Source organism: Ambystoma mexicanum, chromosome 4q (assembly GCF_040938575.1).
Source record: "Ambystoma mexicanum isolate Mex_15411 chromosome 4q, UKY_AmexF1_1, whole genome shotgun sequence".
Lineage (NCBI taxonomy): Eukaryota > Metazoa > Chordata > Amphibia > Caudata > Ambystomatidae > Ambystoma > Ambystoma mexicanum.
The window spans coordinates 781,122,243-781,144,355 of record NC_090928.1 but is presented as its reverse complement, the minus strand read 5'-3'; the positions used below and the strand labels follow the sequence as shown (position 1 = coordinate 781,144,355).

At 49.0% G+C, this 22,113-nt stretch overlaps 1 protein-coding gene across 6 annotated transcripts in view; it reads left to right on the top strand.

Annotated features, from left to right (window-relative positions):
• The window catches only part of KIF16B (kinesin family member 16B), a 3,050,718-nt gene that overhangs the window by 279,350 nt on the left and 2,749,255 nt on the right, over nt 1-22,113 (top strand). For all 6 annotated transcript variants that reach the window (XM_069608346.1, XM_069608345.1, XM_069608343.1 and 3 more), the window contains one exon: nt 9,807-9,920. In XM_069608346.1, the coding sequence (XP_069464447.1) occupies nt 9,807-9,920 (114 nt within the window). The remainder of the gene's footprint in view (nt 1-9,806; nt 9,921-22,113) is intronic.

Sequence of the window (22,113 nt, the reverse complement as noted above, 5' to 3'; positions counted from 1 at the left end):
CTTGTTTTATAAAATATCTGTGTGTATATGTGTATATATATTTGAGGCTTATGGAATCTTCTTAGATCACATGCTGTTCATAGGCGACATCTAGTGGAAGCTGCAGAGTAATACAGTTGTTGTTTTTGAAACTCGAAAAGGGACGTTGATAGGGCGTGCAAGTAATACTATCCCTAGTGTGACGTCCACTGTACTCATGATGTCATGATCTCTGCTTCCAAAAGGTCAGGGTTTTCCCAACTCCCTTGGAAGCAGATCCATAACCCAGGTTCCGAGTGCCAACCAGTCCCAATTGGGACCTTTTGGACCCAGTCCTGGCGCCAGTGGCACCAGGCTCATAAATATGCCCAGTCCCAGCGCTGGAAGCGCCGGGCTCATAATGCTTGGGTGGACTTACCTGCAGCAGACCATGCTGCTTACTTGCCTGCCAGTTGAGCCTCTGATCCTCTTCTGTTTGGAACTACTTTTCCTGTTGGGTGGGGCAGGAGCCACTCCCTAGATTCAGAACACTGGAACTCTTCTGGAAAGCAGGAACTCTTTTCTTACCTAGGCGTGGCTGTGGAAGGAGACACCTAAGCACCACACCCGATGGATGAATCTTGCTTTGCGTTATTCTGCATCCTCTGCAGCAGAACGCTCATCGTGTCTTCTGCATCTGATCCTGGGCCTAAGGAAAAAGGCTTACCATCCTGAATCCAGTCTTCAGCAACACCTATAAAGACAAGAAAGAACAGGTTAGCATTACGGTCTTCAGTGACAGCTCTTCACTTACCCGGTCCATCGGCTGTCACCAACGCCTCGCGCTGCATTCCGGCATCTGAAAGACAAAGGTTTACCTACTCTTCGTGCGCTCCGGAGGTCTTCACACTGCATTCCGGCATCTGAAAGACAAAACAAGGTGCGTTTAAAGACATTGGGGAACTTTAATACTCACGTGCCATTACTCCTTTCCACATCTAACCCAGTGGGTATTCCGGCACCCTGCAGCCGCTCCGAACTTGTACCTGCAAAATAAAAAGACAGTTAGAGCGCATCGTGAAGCAGGCAACAAGCGCTTACTTACGTGCTTCCAGGCGCTTCTATTCATCACACGGGCTCCATCTTCAACTCACTTCAGCTCGTCATCCGCCATCGCCGGAACCCTGCAAAACAAGAGACATCATTACTAAAGACTTTAAAGACATTAGAATTACTCGAAACTTACCGTTCGTGCAGTAAACGACGGACAGCAGTCCTCTGAAGTCAAGAGGCCTGCTCCCCTTATCCAGTGAAGAAACTGGTTACAGCACCCTGCCCCGAGGCAGATGGAGAGCACAGCGTTCACTTACCTAAGACATCTTACCCTTCGAGTCAGACATACAGTGCACAGAGGTCCAGCCCAAAGAGCCAGCCGTGCGTTACACATCACCTTTGAAGATACGGTATACGCCCAGTCAAGACCGGCGCCTCTACGGGAATCAGGTGAGCGTTACACATGATCCCTCACGCGTCGAGGTCCCTCAGATTGTTTTTTTCCGGCATACTAGACGGACACGTATAGCAGAGTTTCTTTCGGCGATAAGCCATTGAATTTGTATAATTACGATAGTTTTTCTTTCTATCCTTTCTTCGACTGCTGTAACACCACGCTGAGGAAAGAGAAAGAATACTGCCGTCGGAGGCCATCGAGAAGGATGGTACGGCCTTGGAAGGCTGCCGTGGGCCTCGGCCCAGACAGTAGGGAGAGAGGGGGGACTCCATTGACTCCATTGTTAGGAGGCCATTTTAGAATGCATATTCTCCCCTTCCTACACTTTGTTCGCCCAGCTGCCATCCCCTTTACCCAGAATTATTGAAAACACTTCATTTAAGTTTGTAACTTGTGTCTCCCGGGAGACCACGTCGAAACGTCTTGTCGAGCGTGCAGGCTCTTCAAGCATAAGATGTTGAAGGACCGTTCCACTAAGCGCTGGGCCCACTACGCCAGGCAACTCGAGGCCATGGACGTAGAAGGAGCCTTCAGCGATGGCAGCGACGCCGCACTTTCAGAAGACGAGCGCACCGGAGTAGCTTCAGCTACCCAAGCGCAGGCCCCTGACCCCGTAGGACAGGCCGGTGGCCATGTTGTGGGGACTACACCCAGCGACGGGAGCGCTTCAAATGCACACACCACAAAACACACAAGCCCCAGTTGACATTCGACAGTTGAGTCGAATACTTGACAACGTTCGACACCCCGTGAACGGTCCACCGAGTCCTGGTCCTCTGGGTAATATCGTTCAAGATCACCACACAACAGGGCTAAGACGTTGAAAGACCGCAAGGGTGTCGCACGAAAAACACCTTCCGAAGGTCATTCGTCCGCAGACGAGACCTCAGCCCCCACACTTGAAATTCGTCATTCTTCAGCTAGTAAAACGTCAGGGCCCAAAAAGTCTGTTACACACTCCTCTGGGCCCCAAGGTGGGGAAAAACACCATAAGAAATCCTCTAAGACCCCTCATAGGGACAAGAGTCCCACTAGGGACAGGTCTTCACAAAAGGGAATTTTATCCAAGCCCCTAGAGAAATCTAAAGACTCTAGGCCAAAGCTTATACCTCCAACTAATGAAGACATGGGTATTCCTGACACTGTAATCCCAAGTTCAAAGGAATGGTCTTTGCAGGATATCGACAGTTATGCGAAGAATGACCTTAATGGCAAATGTCTTTGAAAAAAATCCAGATTACCTTCAAAGCTTGCAGACCACCCCTCCCACCTCAGCCCCTTCTGGCTCTCAACCCTCTGTCTCTCAACTCCCTACCAAGAGGACTCGGTCTGACGTCCCCGCACAGGGCAGAATTATCGATCTATATGACCCTGAAATGGATCCGGAAGACCTGGATGATCCTTCATTTGTGGAGACATTTGACCCTCAAATTATTGATGAGGACACAGACTAACTTTATGATGGGGACGATGAGGACCCAGACCAGGAGGCGAACATGTATTCCTTAGATTCTCCTATTAATCCGGACCCTCCAGTGGTAGATTTAAATAAACCCCTCCTCAACAAAGTCTTAACCAAAATCTTAACCAAAGCGGCAGAACATTTCCGCATTGAAACACAGGAGGACAGAGACTTCGCTGAACAATTGTTGTGAGACAAAAAGACAGTAGGGCAGTTTATCCCACTGCTGAAATCTGCAATGCAGCCCTTCTTTGGAGGCGCTGAATGTCACACGGGCCGTCAAACTGTTCAGACCTGCACCTTCAGACCCCCTATACATAAGAGGCCAGTTAAAACCAGACTCTTTGGTGGTTACCACCCCACGAAAGAGAGCAGGCACACCCCTTGCTTCCTCCGAGGCTCCTCCTGATAAGGAGAGCAAGAAAATATATGCAATGGGCAGAAAAATAGCCTCTTCTGCAGCCTACCAGGCAAGAATTGCGAATAATGCTACACTTTTGGCAAGTTACAACTGCCATAAATGGGAGGAGGTTTCCGCGTTTACTCTCATCTGCACCTGAGCCACTTAAATCTCAATTAGCTCAGGTGGCAGCAGACGAAAGAGCTGTGTCTACTTGTCTCCTCAAGTCAAATTTTGACGCGACTGACAACGCAGGAAGAGTTATCACAGAGGGCGATAACAAAAAATTCTGCATGACTATTATAAAGAGGCATGCATGGCTTTGCCAATCGGGCTTCAGCCCAGAAACACGGGCCACCTTAATTGATATGCCAGTGGAACCTGATGTGCTTTTCGGCAAGGCTGTAGAAGACGCATTTAAGGCAGCAAAGGATGAGTATGACACTCTAAAGTCCTTAGGTCAGCTCACGAACAAGCCCACGGGGCAAAGGGGTAACAGCAATTTTCGCCGCTTTTTGGGCCAAAATTCTCAGAGGGGATCAGGATACAACCACGGCCAAGGTCCCTATGGCAACAACCAAGGACAAACCTTTCAGGGCTACGTAGAGGTTGTGGTAATCTGGGCAGGGACCCGGCTCGAGGTGGCACCCCACCTCAGAGCAAGTGACATTCCGCTCCAGGTACTTTCCCATGCATCTCCAGTAGGAGGACGCATTTCCAACTTCACCCACGCATGGGAGGGTATCACCTCGGACAGATGGGTGCTGTCCACGGTAGCAAGTGACTACTGCATAGCACTTCTTCAACGTCCTCGCACTCACCCCCCGGACGAACATCAGTGGATCCTTCTAGAAGAAATAACATCACTTCTATTAAAGGAAGCCATAGAAGTGGTCCCAGCCAACCAGGTTAACTGGGGTATTTATTCAACTTACTTCCTTGTGCCAAAAAAAGATGTAACGATGCGCCCAGTATTAGATTTGAGGCCTGCGAACAAGTATGTCAAGCCACAAAAGTTCTGCATGACTACGCTACAAGACGTAATCCCGCTCCTAAAAAAGGGGGATTACACGGCAACACTGGATATGAAAGATGCCTATTTTCATATTTCAATGTTCCCAGCGCACAGAGGATTCTTGAGTTTCAAGATAGCGAACCAGCACTAGCCATTCAAGGTGCTGCCCTTCGGAATAGCCTCAGCTCCAAGGATATTCACCAAGGTACTGGCATTGGTGGCAGAGCACCTGCGCAAGGAGGCCATCCCAGTGTACCCTTACTTGGACGACTGGCTCATAACAGGGGAATCACTTCTGATTTGCAGACAAAACATCCAAACAACTATCAACCTCCTCTTTCAATTGGGCTTCTCAGTCAAAGAGAAAAAAATCAAGCCTAGTGCCAAGCACTTCCAAACAGTTCCTACGAGCTATCCTAAACACACAGGAAGGATTGGTCTTTCCCTCAGAGGAGAGAATAAAGAATGTGTTACTGCAAATACCACATTATCAGGCTGCCCGCCAGATAAGGGTGCGCAAAGCAATGCGTTTAATTGGCATGATGGCATCTTGCATATACCTGGTTTCTCACGCGCGCCTGCGCATGCGTCCCATACAGGAGTGGTTGGCGAAACAATGGTCTCAGGCAAGCGGTCAGTGGGACGATCTAGTGGTCGTTTTGCCCAACATTGGTACAAAACCTTTGCTGGTGGACGAGAGAAAACCTGACGAAGGGGAAACCCTTCTACAACCCACAGATCCAAGCAGTGGTCAAAACGGATGCCTCACTGGTAAGGTGGGGGGCTAACTACCTTCACCACACAGCCCAGGGTCTGCGGTCTCAAACTGTAGCTCAGAACCATATCAATGTGCTGGAACTTCGGGCAGTATTGAAAGCCCTCCAGGCGTTCTTACCCCATTTAACAAACCTGTCGGAGCAGATCCTGACGGACAGCACCACAGCAATGTTTTATATCAACAAACAGGGGAGTACGCGCTCTCCAAATCTATCCAGACTTGCACAGAAAATCTGGAAATGGGCACTCGGACGGAAAATGTTCCTGTCATCACAACATGAGCAAGGTGGTGAACAAGTTACACAAGGAAGCGATGACACTGATCCTTGTTGCTCCTATGTGGGAAAGACAGCCGTGGTATCCACATCTGCGCAGACTGCCGATGTGCAAACCCATCAAACTCCAGTGCCACTGCAACCTACTATCCCAGCACGGAGGACTAACAGTGCACCCACAACCACACTCTATGAACTTGGCAGCATGGCTCCTGAAGTCCTAGAGTTCGGACATCTCAATCTACCGCAGAGATGTATGGATATTGTGAAAGAGTCAAGGAAACCGAACACGAGGCACTGTGTATGATAGAAGAAACGATTCGTAATTTGGTGCCAGAATAAACAAATCAACCCCGTTGATTGTACTCCTTCTAATAATCTAACCTATATGCACCACTTACTGGATGCAGGGTTAGTCTTTAACTCCCTAGATGTACACCTGGCGGCTTTGTCAGCCTACACCACTTCCCATAACAAGGTCTCATGGTGGAAGTTACCAGTTTTCAAAGCATTTATAGAAGGGGTAAAGAGACTCCAACCTCCAATTTCTAACCCAGGTTGGGACCATAATGTGGTACTCGCTAAGCTCATGGGACCACCCTTTGAGTTCATGCACAAGTATAGTCTCAAACACCTGACTTACAAAACTGCCTTCTTAGTAATCATCACTTCCATAAGAAGGGTCAGTGAAATCCCAAGCTCTGTCAGTGCAGGATCCTTTCTTTACTATACATAAGGACAAACTGGTTTTATGGACTCACCCTAGGTTCTCATCTAAGTTCCTATCCAAATTCCATGTTAGTCTATTGAACTGCCAGCTTTCTTCCAGGAACACAAAAGCTCTGCTGAGGTAAAACTCCACACACTAGATGTGAGGAGGGCGGTCCTCTACTAAGTAGACAAGATCAGACCGCTAAGAAAAACAGATCAACTGTTTGTCTCCATAGCACCAGGCAGAGAAGGAGATTGCATCTCTAAAAATGCCATCTCTAGGTGGAGATGTATCCAGCTGTGCTATTCCCTATCAAACAAGACACTGCCTTTTAGGCCAAGGGCCCACTCCACTAGAGGTACTGGAGCCACTCTGGCTTTCATTGCAAATGTCCCCTTAGACAGTATTTGCAAAGCAGCTACATGGAGCTTTATACATACTTTCACTCAGCATTACTGCTTTGACACTCATTCCAAGACAGATACACAAGTGGGACAAGTGATACTAAGACATTTATTCGGTCATGAACCTTCTCACATCCCACCTCCTTCTTCCATTACTCACCGTAATCGTATTTCTGAATCTTGTATCTGCTTAGATTCACATGCGACCTCCCCTCGGAGAGAAGGCGCATGGATGCTTATGAGCTTGTCTGAGACGTATCTGCTTGGATACAACTGTACTCACGCTACACCTCATGGTACCTCATGTCAGAAAAGTAACAATCCGAGGGACCTCGACGCGTGCCTCAGAAGGGATACATTACTCACCGTAATTGTATTTCTGATGCTTGTATCTGCTTAGTTTCACATGCTGTGCATAGGCCGACTTCTAGTGGAAGCTGCAGAGTATTATAGTTGTTGTTTTCAAAACTCGAAAAGGGACATTGAATAGAGCGTGCCAGTAATACTATCCCTAGTGTGATGTCTCCTGTATCCATGATCCCTCACGCGTGTAGATCCCTCGGATTGTATTTTACTGGCATGAGGTAGTATGAGGAGTAGCGTGAGTACAGCGTATCCAAGCAGATACTATAGACAAGCTCACAAGTTTATGCGCCTTCTCTCAGAGGGGAGGAAGAGTGGGTGCATGTGAATCTAAGCAGATAAAAGCATCAGAAATACGATTACTGTGAGTAATGTATCCCTTCTGAGTCTTGTGGAATCTGCTTAGATCACATGAGTGAATCCTGATTGTCTTAACCATGCATGCCTCTTATTCTACCGGCATTATCAGCTGCGTCGAAGTTAGTTTTCAGGAGGCAGCCCGACACTGCCTTCCCCTCAGCTGCCACTTGCGCTAACTGGGACTTTAAAGGTTCAGGTGAGGAGGAAAGCAAAGCAGATACTTCCTCCCACTTATGGCAATTATAGCTTGCTAAGAGGGTGGCACTGTTGGCTATTCTCACCTGATAAGCCGCAGATGAAGCGACTTTTCTCCTTAGACCATAGATTCTTTTGCTTTCCTTATCCGGAGGAGCCTCTGAGGAAGCAAGTGGGGTTCCCGCTCTCTTTCTAGTGGTGGTAACGACCAGGCAATCTGGTTTTAGATGTGCCCTAATATATAAAGGGTCAGAGGGAGCAGCGCGAAATAACTTTTCAACACGTGGATTTACTGCACGTGTGAGGTTAGGTGTCTGCAAAAAAGGCAGAATTCTGCGCTGAACTGATTTTATGAACTGGATGGACTGAGTTACTGCCCTTTTTGTCTCCCAGGATTTGCTCTGCGAAATCCCTATCATCTAGAACTTCCTGTGTATCTATCTCGAAGTGTTCAGCAGCCTTCGCCAACACCTCATTAAGGAGAGGCTGGTTATCGACTGGAGAATTATTAACGGGAGGGTCCTTAGGAATTGGGGAGTCTAAGGTGTAAGCTTCAGCCTCATCCTCAGCCTCCTGCTCCTCATCATCCCCGTCATAGTAAGGGTCTGCAGGCTGTTCCTCCTCGAATTGAGGGTCAGGTTCTTCATGGTAAGCATTTGGGTCATAAGGCTCCACAACAAAGGGGTCTATGACTAAGTCCTGTAAGGGAGTATCAGAGTGAGCCCTCTTAGGAGGGGGTTGAGTGTACACAGAAGTGGCCCTGGAACCAGAAGGAGCTGAGGTGGGAGGGGTGTTCCTATAACTCTGAAAATAGTTAGGATCTTTTTCATAAAAATCTACCATAAGTCATCCTTTTCATTACTCTGTCTATATCCTCAGAGCTCCATTCTCTGGAGCTTGGTATAACAGAATGAGGGGTAAGGCCCATGTGCTTATCTGTGGGAGGTGTAACTTTGGTCTTGGGGGCTGACTGATTTTTCTTTTAGCAGCCTTGTCCTCCCTATGCTTCTCTTTAGAAGTGTAGGTATCTTTAGTTGACTTTTTGAGGTGTTTCCCCCTACCCCATGGCTAGAAGTGGATTTAGTAGACTTCTTGGGGCCTTCCGCTTGGTACGATGCTTCGCGTCAACTGTCGGGGGGCGTGATCCGACGAGGAGCGTCGCATTTTGGGTGTAGAGTTATACGCGGAGCGTCCAGTTTCGATAGTGGGTCGAGACACTGTGTCGTCGTCGGACGACCGGGTCTCTATGGCTGTTTGATGGACGACACCTTTTCTGTACGAGGACGGGTGGACCTTGTCGTGAGGCGACAACGATCGGGAACGCTCAGAGAACAAGGATTCGGTGGACCACTTTCTAGGTGCTGACCGTTGCCGATCGTTCGACACGTGTGTCGAGTCTCGGCTGGGGCTAATGTGCTTGGTGGTGGATGAACGAGATGCGCTTTTGCTGCCGGGTGTGGTCCCCACAACATGGCCGCCGGCCAATCTTATGGGGGTTGGGGATCTGCACCTGGGTAGCTGAAGCCGCCCTCGCCGTCCGATTCGGTGGGGTTGCTGCCATCGCTGAATGCTCCCTCTACGTCCATGGCCTCGAGCTCCCTGGCGTAGTGGGCCCAGTGCTTAGTGGAGCGGTCCTTTAGGGTTTTAGGCTTAAATAGTCAGCAGGCCTGACAAGATGCCTCAAAGTGGTCCTGAGGGAGAAACAAGTTGCAAACAGTATGTTTATCCACCCAGGGGAACTTCTTGTTACATTTGGGGCAGAATTTAAACAGATTACTCTCCATATGGTCAAAGTATGGCAGCGGGGCGAATATATGTAGGAAAAGGGGAATATATATATATGTATGACCTCCCACCCCACTCTCCCTGCTGACTGGGCCGAGGCCTGAGGTGGCTTTCCAAGGCCTGGGGTCCATCACAGCAGTCTTCGACAGAAGTCTCTCCGATCGTCACCAACGTCGTTCTTTGGCGTTCAGTGAATAAAGGATAAGAAGAGATTTAACAGTAATTGAAATATAAATAAGGCTGTACGCCGAAAGGAACTGCGCACACATGCGTCCAACTAGTATGGCGGAAAAAACTATCTGAGGGACCTGCACGCGTGAGGGATTATGGGTACAGGGGACGTCACACTAGGGATAGTATTACTGACACGCCCTATTCGACGTCCCTTTTAGAGTTGCGAAAACAACAAGTTTAATACTCTGCAGCTTCCACTAGATGTCGGCCTATGCAAAGCATGTGATCTAAGCAGATTCCACTAGCCTCAGAAATATATATATATCTTTGTACCTTTGGCTTTGTCGCTAAACACTTGAAGGTGGTGCGTGTGCTACCAAATTAAGTGTCTCCCTCTCTCTCTCTTTATTCTTTAGATGCCAGATGGAATCAGCGGGGACTTGGGAAGGGAACGGATGAAGACCTTCACTTATGACTTTTCCTATTTTTCAGCTGACAGTACAAGCCTGAATTTTGCATCTCAGGAAATGGTAAATACAGCATGCTCCCATCAGTGTGTACACCACTATGTTTTCTTTTTGTTTCCCACACAGTAATGTCTGTAAACTTCCCATAAAAATGGCTTCTTTTGTAAATAACAGATGTTTGTTTATTTATATAGCGCACCAAACCCGGAGGTATCTGGGCACGTGACACAGTTTCAAAAAGGTTACATAAAGAATACATACAGACAGTAATAAAGCAAATATATACAAATAATTACAAGTCCAAACATGTGTTAGAAGCAGATATATACAAGGTACTTGAGCTGAGAGAAGAATTATACATCGTGATTGGAGCCAAGATTTTGTGCTCTTCCTAAAACTGTAATAAGAAGGTTCTGCTCTAAGGTTAATAGGTAGTGAATTCCACCGTTTAGCAGCCATCACTGGAAAGCTGCTTCCACCTGCTTTCTGCAGTTTATATCTGGCTACATTCAGGCAGTGAGAGTGAATAGTTCTCGTGGGACGTACTGAAGTTTTTTTGGTGAATTTGTCAGCTGGGTTTGGGGGCAGAGTTGGCTAGACATTTATGCGTGAGAGTTAAAGACTTGAAAGTTAATTCTACCTTTGACTACAAGCCAGTTTGTGCTGCGTCTGATAGCTGAGATGTGCTGGGTTCCAGGAATGTTGAACATTGTTCTTAGCACATTATTAAATTATTATTATATAGGAGTTTAGTTATGTTGTAATTACTGGAGCCTAGATATAAGGTGTTGAAATAGGCTAGTTTTGCTAGAATTAAGGCTCTGGCCAGTGTGGTGTAACTGGCTGTGGAAAGGAAGGGCTTACACACGTAAATAGGTTTACAGGTGTATGCCGTGGCTGAAGCAATGGCATTGACCTGTCTCTTTAGGGCTGAGTCGAGGTAGAAGCCCAAGGTGTTCACCTCCCTGGAGACTTTAATGTTGTTACTGTCAATGTTGAAGGAATTATACTGATTACTTAGATTGTTTAGTCTAACTGAAGAACCGACGAGGAGAAGCTCCGTCTTCTCGTCATTCAGACAGAGGCCATGGTTGGCCATCCATGCCTGGATAATTAGATATATATTATTAAAGATGTAACTGAATACTTAATTGAAGCAAGTGGCTTAATCGGATACATTTCGAATGTAATTTTAACTGCCATGCTCAATTCATCCTAACAGTATAGCCTTTTTAAATCAGACCAGTAAATAATTGGACAAAACAATATAGCTTTCATCATATCTGAAATTGCGAGTGAGGAAAGTAGTCTGGGGCCATTTTCCTTGTTGCCCTGTACAAGCCTATTCTCTCAAATATCTGCACACTCTTTTAGGGTAAAAATAGAACTCTACATTTAGAAACAATGTTTTTATATCCTGTGTGCTAAATGGGAGTAGGTTGGGGACCGCTACCCCCAATATTTCTGCGTAACTACAGAAATTCCAAGTTTATTTAACACATTTAGGTGAACAGCCTTTGCTGCTAGGCAAACACGCATTGGCAAAGCCATCTGCTTTGTCTTTTATGCCCATAAGATTGCAACAGCTGGAAAATGGTGTTCGCACCTCCGTATATTACGACAGTGCAATGCAATGGCAAATGGACATTTAATGACTAGTGGCTTTGCCAATGAGTATTATTAGTAGTAAATCAGTGCGGGCGGCGTTGTTGCGCACGGACTATGATGGCTGCCTACTGCTTGAGCTCCGGCGATCTGCTGATCGCAGCAGCTACCACTGTGTCTTGAGGCTGACCCATCTGTTGCCTGTGTGCAGCCTCAGGTGCCCGAGTGCGCCGACAATCATCTGAGACACCAGTAACCCGTCGGGACTGTGTCCCCCACCTGATCCGTGCATATTGCTACAATGGATAATGGTGACCGCCATGTGTGCTTCGCCGGTCTGAAACCGGGCCGTGCATTGACTGTTCCCTGCCGGAGCAAGGAGGACCTCAACATACTACGTAATTGTGGCATTTGGTGCCTGGAAGATACTCATGTGGTCACCTGTGAGACGACTTTGCGGCGCACTTCGCTGAATACTGCTTACCCTGTGGGGGTTACTGAGCGCAGAACGGGTGAGGCTATTGTAATAAAGATGCAAGTTCAACACGGTATAACTGTAAAAGGGGGGGGGCTTTCTCATATCTGCGAAATAAAATCCTTAATAAAACTAATCCATAAATACAGGAGTATAGGTTAGTATAACCAAACTTTGTGGTAGAATGAGAACGCGGTAACTAGGCCTTAAAATCTTGCTTTTGCTTTAAACGTGTGTTAGCATTTTTGCACGGTGAAGGCCGCTGTGGCTGGTGATTTAGAGCAGACTCTGCAATCCCAGACCAGCGCTGTCAGAAGAACACATCGGTTATTATTTTTCGAAGTCAGAGATTAGAGCTCACAGATTTCGCCAACAAATAAGTAATGCATGACCATTTTATAATTCAAAATCATTTATGAAATACAATTTTCTAATGGAGACGAAAAGAACCATGATAGTTTCAGATTGACCCGCAGGACATCTTCCCTGGGACGGGTTAGAGTGTTCCCAAAATGCAACAATTGTATGGTAGTAGGTCCGTGGTCCAAGGCTCTGATGGTGTCATTGTGGAGGGCCATTCTCATGGGAATCAGGATGAGGCGACCAAGGCAGTTGAATAAAGTTCTGTTGGTCGTCTCAAATGTTTCAGTGGCTTAACTTTGTGCTGTGAGAATTGGGGGTGGATTGTGACATCACCGGGTATAATTAAGAGCAATTCGGGAAGGTACGTGGACCCAATGGTTAATCGCAATGTATGTTTTTCTATAAGGGTTCAAAGTACGAAGTCCAATCAGTTCTGCGTGGGGAGATCTTTTCATGTCACACAATCGCAAATGCTAATTACTTTTTGTATAAAGGTTCTTAGTTTAGCCGCGTTCCATGGACAGCGCCTTTTTATGCAGTTCTGTTTCGCAATCCATTTGAATTTGCTGTCTCAGCTGCGTTTGGGGCCCTGAATAAAACTTTAACTTCTTGCACCGGCGTACTAATTTTTCGGACTACTTTGGTTTTGGTGAGTTTTACTAGGTGACCCACCCGTACACTATCTTGCTTCTATGGCGCTGGAATGGACAGCACACGCCTGCCCAGTTCGTCCCTGTATTTGGGCATCCTGATCACGCTTGCCTCTCCCAACTCTCGATCTGCGCCATCCAGGCATGTTGTATTCCTTTTGCGCAAAGCCCATTGACTGTGGTGCTCCCGACCTGTGAAGTGCCGCCTAACACCCGCAGCCCCTCTAACTCAGTTGGCTTTTACGCTAATGAGAACCAGGCAGGGCTCCTGCATACCTGCTGCTCAAAAATCACACTGTTGGAGCCTTTTACAGTGTGTTGCTGCCCACTAAACCTCTGTTGCTACTCGTGCTAGGAAGCACACTGTGCACCCCTGATCACTGCCAACCCCCTGTTGCTTGTATTTGGTTGCTGATCTGGACATAGTGGCTCATGGAGTTGTGTGTGTGCTGTATTGTGCAGCTGGGGTTTACTGTGATTGCATCCTATGCAGCGGCCTGAGAAACCAGCCCTCAATTGCCCTGCTTGAAGGCCAGGTGGATTGTGTCTCCCACCTGCAGTTGATCCTAGCTCCCTGCGGTTGGCTTTCCAGTGAGGGGCCAGGGTACATTCACACCTCTAATATTGCTCTGCTTTCTCCTGTTACCTGCCGGCGCTGACACTACTGGACCCGTCTCCCCAAGCGACTATTTCCTAGCTTCCTGAGTGCTGCAAGAAGGGCTTTCTCATGTGAGGATTGGTTGCTGCAGAGTTGCGCGCTTGGGTGCAGGAGATGACAAAGGGGGCCGGGAGGAAGCAGAGCTCCATGAACATGCTTGCTAAGGCTGCCCCAAAGGCACCTGAAACTGCAAGTGGCACCGCAGTGACAGAAGAAACTATGAAGTTAGAATGAACCCACAGAAACGCAACACATGATGGCTTGTATGCAGGAGGGTTTCTCGACTGTCCACACTAAGGTAGACTATATGAATGGCATGATTAGCTCCAGTAAACCCCACCTGGAGAAAACAGACCTGCGACTGACTGAGGCCGAGACACGAGTGGGAACTGTGTAGGATGACGTTTCTCTGCTGAAAGCTGTTGTCATCTCATTAACTAAGCAGGTTGAAGCGGTCACCACGAAAAATTATGAACTCAAATCTAGATCACGCAGTAACAATATTTGGATTATTGGGGTCCTGGAGAACACCATAGACTGCTCCATGGAGGATTTCGGGCAACACACCATCCTATCCCTACTGGATAACCCTAAGCTGTCATCTGTTTGCGGTGGAGAGTGTCCACCGATCCTTGGCTTCTAAACCTGGTATGAACTACGCAATGCTGTACCCTGCCAAACTGCGCATTGAGAGTGGTGGCAAGACATATGTTTTTACATTATTGGAGGAGGCCTTGAAATTTCTGATGCACGCTCTCTCTCTTGCTTTGTTGCTTAGCTATAACATGTTCAAACTCATATTTGCCATTTCTGACGACTGTGTTCTGTCCTAATGTTCACACCGTCAAAAGGTGGATGGGACGCCACAATAATCACAAAGTTTTTCATTGCGCCTTTCACCATCTTTTTTGCACCTCAGGAGAATTATTGCTGTTCACTGGTATGCTTTCCAAAGTTCGTGGCAAATCCTGGGTCGCTACCCGTTTGCTGGCCTCCCCATGCAGTGTTGCAAAGTTTTCGGAGTTGAATACTCTGGGGAATGGATCATCCTGATTGGGGTGAGGAGGAGGGTGGGGCTGAAGGGTTTCAAAATGCACTTGATTCCGATGTTTTAGTTCTCTGGATTATCAGACGATTGTTTAGAAGGGGTTTGCCATATGCCTCTTTAGTGGTCTCTTCGTCAGGGGAGAATATTTACTTGGCACAGGGGGATGGGTGAACTTCCGTGCTTGAGCTGGAATGTGCGAGGGCTGGGCAATCCTGTTAAAATGCTTAAGCTCATGCTCCATGTAGAGCGCCATAAGGCCAATTTTCTGTTTTTGCAGGAGACCCATGCCAAAGCCACAAACACTGAGATGTTTTCTAAAATGCTGGGGTAAAAATAGATTCTTCACCACGTATTCAATGTAGTCTAGGGGAGTGATGATACTACTTCACTTCTCTCTACCATTTACACACAGGAACGTCTATACAAATCCCCTGGGGCGATATGTCATGAGTTACGGGGTGCTGACCGGGAGAGAGTTGATCCTACTGAATATGTATGGCCCTAATATAGATGACCCAGCGTTTTATGCAGAAATCGCAGACAAGCTGACTCTCTACCCCCTCCTCCCCATACTATGGGGCAGTGACGTTAATACGATCCCAGATGTAAACCTATACTGATCTGGTCGGAGCTGCAGGACACTCACGAAAGCCGCTCAGATGGTACGTGATAGAATGGTTTACTTGTGTGTTGTGGATGTGTGGAAGGCTCTTAACCCTGATGACCGGGCGTACTCCTTTTACTCCCTTGTGCATGATTTTATTTACTGTATTGACTCATGGCTGCTCTCTGATAACCTGCTTGCTGCGTCACCCGGGTGGACTTATTTCGCAAGACATATTCTGACACTCCCATGTCTTGGTCTTTTCAGATTAATGGGCTCCCTAAAACCCAAACCAACTGGCTTTTTTAATCCCAAGCACTGTTAGATGTTGCTTTCGAGACAAACCTCAGGGACCATGTTAAAGTGTAGTTAGAGACGAACAAAGGGTCTGTGTCTTCGAGCGGTATACTATGGGTGGCCTTGTATCCAAGGCATTGCAATGTCCACTGAGCATGGGGTTCTTAAGCCATAAGACAAGATATTAGAAATAGCGAGGACAATCTCTGCCACCTGGAACAGCAGCAGTTGGCTGGCTCTACCTCTCTATCGCAGGTTAAAGAAGCATTAGATACATTTAGGAAGCACACCGCTAGAGAGCTTCGATACATTGACACCCCGATGGCAGCGAGGCGCTATGGGAAGGGTGAGCAGCCGGGTAGCTTATTAGCTCAGTACTGTTGAAGCCCACCAAACCCGCTGAAAATTGCAGCTCCTACTGCCCTCTCTCACTGAAACTCTGATGTCAAGATCTTTGCTAAGATTCTATCCACTCGCTTGTCAGCATATATGCCCTACGTGGTTCACCCGGACCAATCAGGCTTTATCCCTGGGCGCTCTACAGCGCTCAATTTAGGCCACCTTTTTAACATTCTCGCTCAGGTGGATCCAGCAGCCCATGCGGTGGCAGCAATGATAGACTTACAAAAGGTCTTTGATTCAGTCTCGTGGCAATTTATGTATGTTCTGGATAAATGTAACTTTGGCCCTGGTTTTGTCATGGCACGGCTGCTTTATGCTTCTCCATCTGCGAAGGTCAGGTCAAACAGGATGCTCTCGGCCCCAATACACATAGCCAGGAGTATGTGTCAGGGCTGCCCCGTAGCACCTCTACTATTTGCCATAGTCATAGAGCCACTAGCAGATTTTTTTTTTTTTTAAATATATTTTTATTTTCTGTAACAAATATAGCAGAAGCATCATCTATAGCATCTGAAAGGCATATCACAATGACAGGATGAAATAAACACCCAACTTCCCTTTCCCCTCCCCCCTCGCTCCCCCCCACCAAGACCGCGGTAAGTCAATGATTCTCAGGAGTTCAAAACGCTTGGGTCGGCATCTCCATTTAGTTCTGACTCAGGTGGCTCAGGATGAAGCAAAGGTACTGTTAGGGCCACCCAGCGTTGTAGCTCCTCGCTAGAGTCCAATCTCTGCATCTGAATCGCCGTCTCTCATGCCGCTGTCTCAGCCATGATCCATTTTAGAAGGTCGCCCCACCATACGGGTATCGGCGGGCCTATGGGGCTTTTCCAACTCATGGCTATGCGCCTTTTTGCTGTGATGTATATGAGGTCTTTGAGCTTGTTTAGTGGTTTGTTCTTCCTGCTCCGCCTAAACCTGCCCAGGATACATGCTGAGGGGACATCTGTCTCAATGTCAATGTCTGCCCCGGCCACCCTTTCCTTTACTTGCAGCCAAAATTCCCTGAGCACCGGGCAGCCCCAAAACATGTGTGCTAGGCCAGCCTTGGGTTCACTGCATTTGGGGCACAGTTGGATGCCAGCACCAGTGAATCTAGATATAGCTTCCGGGGTGAGATATGCTCTGTTAGTGATATACATCTGGATGAGCTGTAAGCGAGCGTTACGGGAGACTTTCTTGGGATAGTGGGTAATGTCCCCCCAATCGGAGTCTTCGAAACCAAAGCCTAGCTCGGCCTCCCATTTGTTCCGGCTTTTTAGCTCATCCGCAGTGGAGCCCTGCAGTAGGGCCTCGTAGATACGGGAGGTCTCGTGGCCCCTTTCCGCAGCGTTCAGTATCATTTCGATGCATGCGTTTTCCTCCCTTTGGTCAGCTGCCACAGGCCACCTGCTACTCAAGGCCTGTGTGACCGCTCTGTGCAGCAGAAATTGCCCGGTGGGGAGACCAGTGGCGTCACATAGGTCGGGGAAGGCAATGAGTTCTTGCTCCTGAATCAAGTCTCCAAGCGTGGCCACACCAAAAGGTTCCCATTGTGTACGAGTCTCAAGCTGCCCCCAGGGTTGACTGAACATGAGTGCTGCAATAGGGATCTGTGGGGAGTACGGGTCTTTAGGCCCTACCAGTTTACAGGCCCTTTCCCAAAGGCGAATCCCAAGCTTGGCAAGGTAGGGGCAGTGTACGAGGGCGCCCCTTCCAGTCCAGAGCAAGTCCCTGAGCAGCAGCTGGGGGAGGGCAGGCTGAAGAAGGCGAGTATCTATTGTGTCCTCGTCAGCCATCCACTGCATCACATGTCTCAATTGACTAGCGAGAAAATATAGTTCGAAGTTTGGGATCTTCAGTCCACCCTTCTCGTATGGCCTTTGGAGGGTCTCTAGTGCCACCCTCTGTCTGCTACCCCCCCCAAAGGAAGCCCCTGCAAAGTTTATTGAGGTCTCTGAAGAAAGTGGGAGGGATGTTATATGGGACGTTGGTGAAGGTGTGTAGTAGGCGAGGGAGGGCAACCATTTTGAGAAGGCCCGCTCTCCCTGCCATCGAGAGCGGGAGCCGGCCCCAGAAGTCCATGGACTTTGAGAGTGAGTCTTTGGCCCTGACAGTGTTAAGGATATGTTCTGTAGTGGGGTTCGTGTGTATAGTTATTCCTAAATATTTGAAGGAGGTTGTTTGCCATTCCAGATCAAGAGGGGGGAGAGACCCATAATGTTCACTGTGCAGCGTGGCTAGAGGGAAGAGACAGGATTTACTCTTGTTGATCTGGATCCAGGTGTGCTTGTGAAAGCAGTCCAGAGTTTCCAGAATATAAGGTAGGAGGTGTTCGGGATCCTGAAGGTACAAGAGGGTGTCATCCACGTACATGGAGATGAGGTGAGATGCCCCGTCAATTTGAATGCCTCCATCCCCGTATTCCTGTCTCAGGTAGGCTGCTACAGGCTCTGCAGCGATGATGTAAAGCATGGGGGAAAAGGGGCAACCTTGACGGGTGCCCCTGCACAGGGGCCACTTATCGGAGTAAGTTCTGTTAGTGCGTACCCTAGCAGTGGGGTTAGCATAGACTAACTGTGTCCATTTTAGAAATACAGGGCCAATCCCCATTTTTGCCATAGTGGCGTATAACCAGTCCCACCTCACGGAATCGAAAGCTTTGGTGGTGTCCAGTGACGCCACTGTGAGTTTGTGGTCTTCCCTCTGTACTATAAATAACATGATGCAACCTCCGCAGGTTTTCAGTAATGGAACGTCCAGGGACGTAACCAGTTTGGTCTTGGTGGATCAACAATGGGATCACTCTACGTAGTCTGTTAGCAAGCAATGCCATAAGGAATCTTGCAATCTACGTTCAGCATAGAGAGGGGGCTATACGAGCCACACTCGTTTCCGTCTTTCCCTGGTTTGAGCAGAGGTATTATCACGGCCTCACTCAGGGAGTCCGGAAGGGAGCCACTCTCGAATGCTTCGTTGTAGACCTGAGTCAATATGGGGGCGAGTGTGTCCTCGTAAGTCTTATAGAACTCCCCGGGGAGGCTGTCAGAGCCCGGGGTCTTCCCGGCAGGCAACGATCTGATCACCATATTGACCTCGTCTGGGGTAATAGGTTCGTCAAGGGACTCGGCCATATGCGAGTCCAGTTTGGGCAGATTAATGGCGTCTAGGGCTTCGATCCCTGTGTCATCGGGGAGCGGGGTTTCGGAGTAGAGGTTGCGATAGAAGTCAGAGAACACCGAATTTATTTCTTGCTGAGTGTGCACGGTATTGCCATCAGGTGTGACTATGTGGCAAATGGGTGGTCTAGGAGTTTCCCTTTTATAAAGCCATGCTAGGAGCTTCCCCGGTTTATCCCCCAGGGTGTGGATTCTTTCTGTGTGTTTGGCGTGACTTAATTTGCCCAATGATTCCCAATGGGTTAGGCAAGTTTGCTTAAGTTCAGTGATTCTGCATAAATGATCGGGGGATGAGTCAGCCTTCGATTCCAGGACCCCCAGGTCACTCTCAGCTCGTTCCAGCAGGGCTGTGATGGATCTCTGGGCACCCCCAGCCGCTGCAATCATCTTGCCCCTCATAACCACTTTATATGCCTCCCAGGTGGTGCTCATGTATTTGACGCTATTGAGGTTGAGTTGCCAATATTCTTCAGAGCTATCCCTTATGTGTTCTCTGAAGGCAGTGTCGAGAAGGGCTTTGGCTCTCAACTTCCACGTGGGTATAGGGGGTTTAGGCGGGGACACCTCCCAAGTAATCAGCAGGGGAGAATGGTCTGACAGCACCCACGGCAAGTAACGTGCATCAACGAATGCGGATTGTGTGCTTGGCTAAGGAATATGTAGTCCAGCCTGGTGTGTACGGTGTGCAGCGGGGAATAAAAGGAGTACTCACGGTGTACCGAGTGCTGGTCCCTCCAGATGTCACAGAGTTGAAGCTGTTGGACTAATTTGGACAGGATTTTGGCCGGGGGAGAGGGGCGAGCATGTTTTGAGTCGGATCTGTCCAGTGTGGGGTCGAGGGTACAATTACGATCACCTCCCCATATTATGATTCTGTTCATGTAAGGGGTGAGCCGTTTGTAGAGAGAGTGGAAAAAAACGGTTGCGTCATGGTTGGGTGCATAGGTGCTAATTAGACAAAGCTCCTTACCTTCGATAGAGCCACAAACCACTACCATCCTCCCCTCATTGTCTGATTTGGAGCTAATAAGCTTAAAGGTGACCATAGGGGCAATCCAAATTAAGATCCCCCCCTGGCATAGGAGGAGTAGGCGGAACCCACTAGGGTGCCCCGCCAGGACTTGGACAGGGCTTCCAACTTCTTGGCAGCCAGGTGGGTTTCCTGTAACAGGGCGATTCCGACCTTGCATCTCCTAAGGTAGGATTGAACCCGTCTGTTTGACAAAACTATTCAAGCCTCTAACATTCCAAGTGACGATCTTGACTGTGTCATCCATTGGTGCCGTGTAGGTAGACGTTTGAGGCGATTTGAACTCGGGGTCCAGTTGTTACAGCATTGCGTATAAAGAGTTCCCGTGCTCTTGGTGATTTCAGTACGTGGTACCCAACTGTAAAGTAACTCCACGTTTCCCCTCCCCCCCCTCATAGCTTCCGATGGTGTATCGAACAGCAGCGCTTTGCTGTCGTGTAGCACTTTTAGTCTGGCCGGGTAGAGAAGCATGTAGCGTAGGCCTGCGTTCTTCAGTCTTGCCTTGGTGGTGATGAATTGGGCCCTCTCCATTTGGACCTGGAATGTGTAGTCCGGGTATATGGCCACTTTGGCAGAGTCCTTTTGTATACGGCCACCTGACCTTGAGAATGCGAGGATCGCCTCCCTGTCTCTGTAATTGAGTACCTTGGCTATTATGGGTCTGGGTGGAGTCCCCGGGGGTGGCCGTTTGGCGAGAGAACGGTGTGCGCACTCAATGGTGAAGCCCTGTGACAGCTTCCCAGCCCCAATTTCTTGTATTAGGAGGTTTTCAATGTAATTCGAGGGGTCACTCCCCTCAATGCCCTCCGGTAGTCCGAGGAGTCTGATATTGTTTCGGCGCGCCCGCCCTTCCGCCTCATCGGCTCTGTCCTCCAAGTTTTTCACCTTTTTTGTACCAGAGCGTCCACATCGTGAAGTATCTGGGTTTTTGCCTCCGTGTTTTCACGGACCTGGGTTTCCAGCGCCTCGGTTCTGCCTGCAATGGCGTGGACGTCCTGTCGCAGTAGGTTCAAATCAATTGCCACGGCATCGATTTTGGCCTCCATGGTTCTCTGTAGAGCCTTGATGGCTTCCATGAGCTGTGAGTTTGCTGGTTCCTGGGTCTCTCCGTGCTGAGCTTCGGCACCGGTGGTACAGGTATTAAGGCTGGCCGGGCCGCCAGCGGTGAAGGTTTCCATGGTGGTTTGCCTCTGTCTACTTTTGTTGCCTTTCACGGACATTTCTCAATGGGCAGGCGGGTCCGCAGGTGTGATAAACTGCGGTGTTGTTCCGAGGGCAAGACCACCAAAGTGAGTTGGCTGCGGTCCTCTGGGCTAAGTGTGCGGTACTTTTAAACTGTGGCACAGGAGGAGCCGCCAGGCCTATAGTCCGTTGCGCCAAGGGGGCGCCCGTGGTCCAACTTTACTGGAGGCCCGGGGTCAGTGCACCGCCTGGGGAAGGCGCCTCTCTCCGGTCCACAACCGAGGGCCACCCTGGGCTGCGTCCTCCAGGCGCAGAGCGCAGACTGCAACCCCGGGAAGGGTGCAGCGTCACGAGCCGGGGCACCAATGCGTTGGGGGCTGGTGGGGGGGGGGGACAGGACGCTTGGTCAATGTGAGTGTCAGTGATGGCGGCTGGGTCTTCCCCCCCCCCACCGTCTCCTTACCCGTATTCGTTGGGTGAATTAGCGGGCCTCTCCACTCCGGTTCCTTTATTATTTTGCTGAGCTGTTCGCCGGTTAACTGGGTGCTGGGTTCCTCTGTACGTGAGGAGGTTCAGTCTCTGCGGGTTCCCAGCGGCGCGATTCCGGCTGCCCAAGGTCGGGCCTCCGCCAGGGTCCAGAAAGGCGCCGGATCCCGGGTCTCCTCGATGCGCGCCGGTAGTCCGGGTGTACCGCGTCCCCCTCCTCCGTTGACAGGCTCTGCTGGGCCGCTCCCGTCTCACTGCATCCACGCGTCTCCGGCGACGCTTCCCAGGAGCTCGGGGG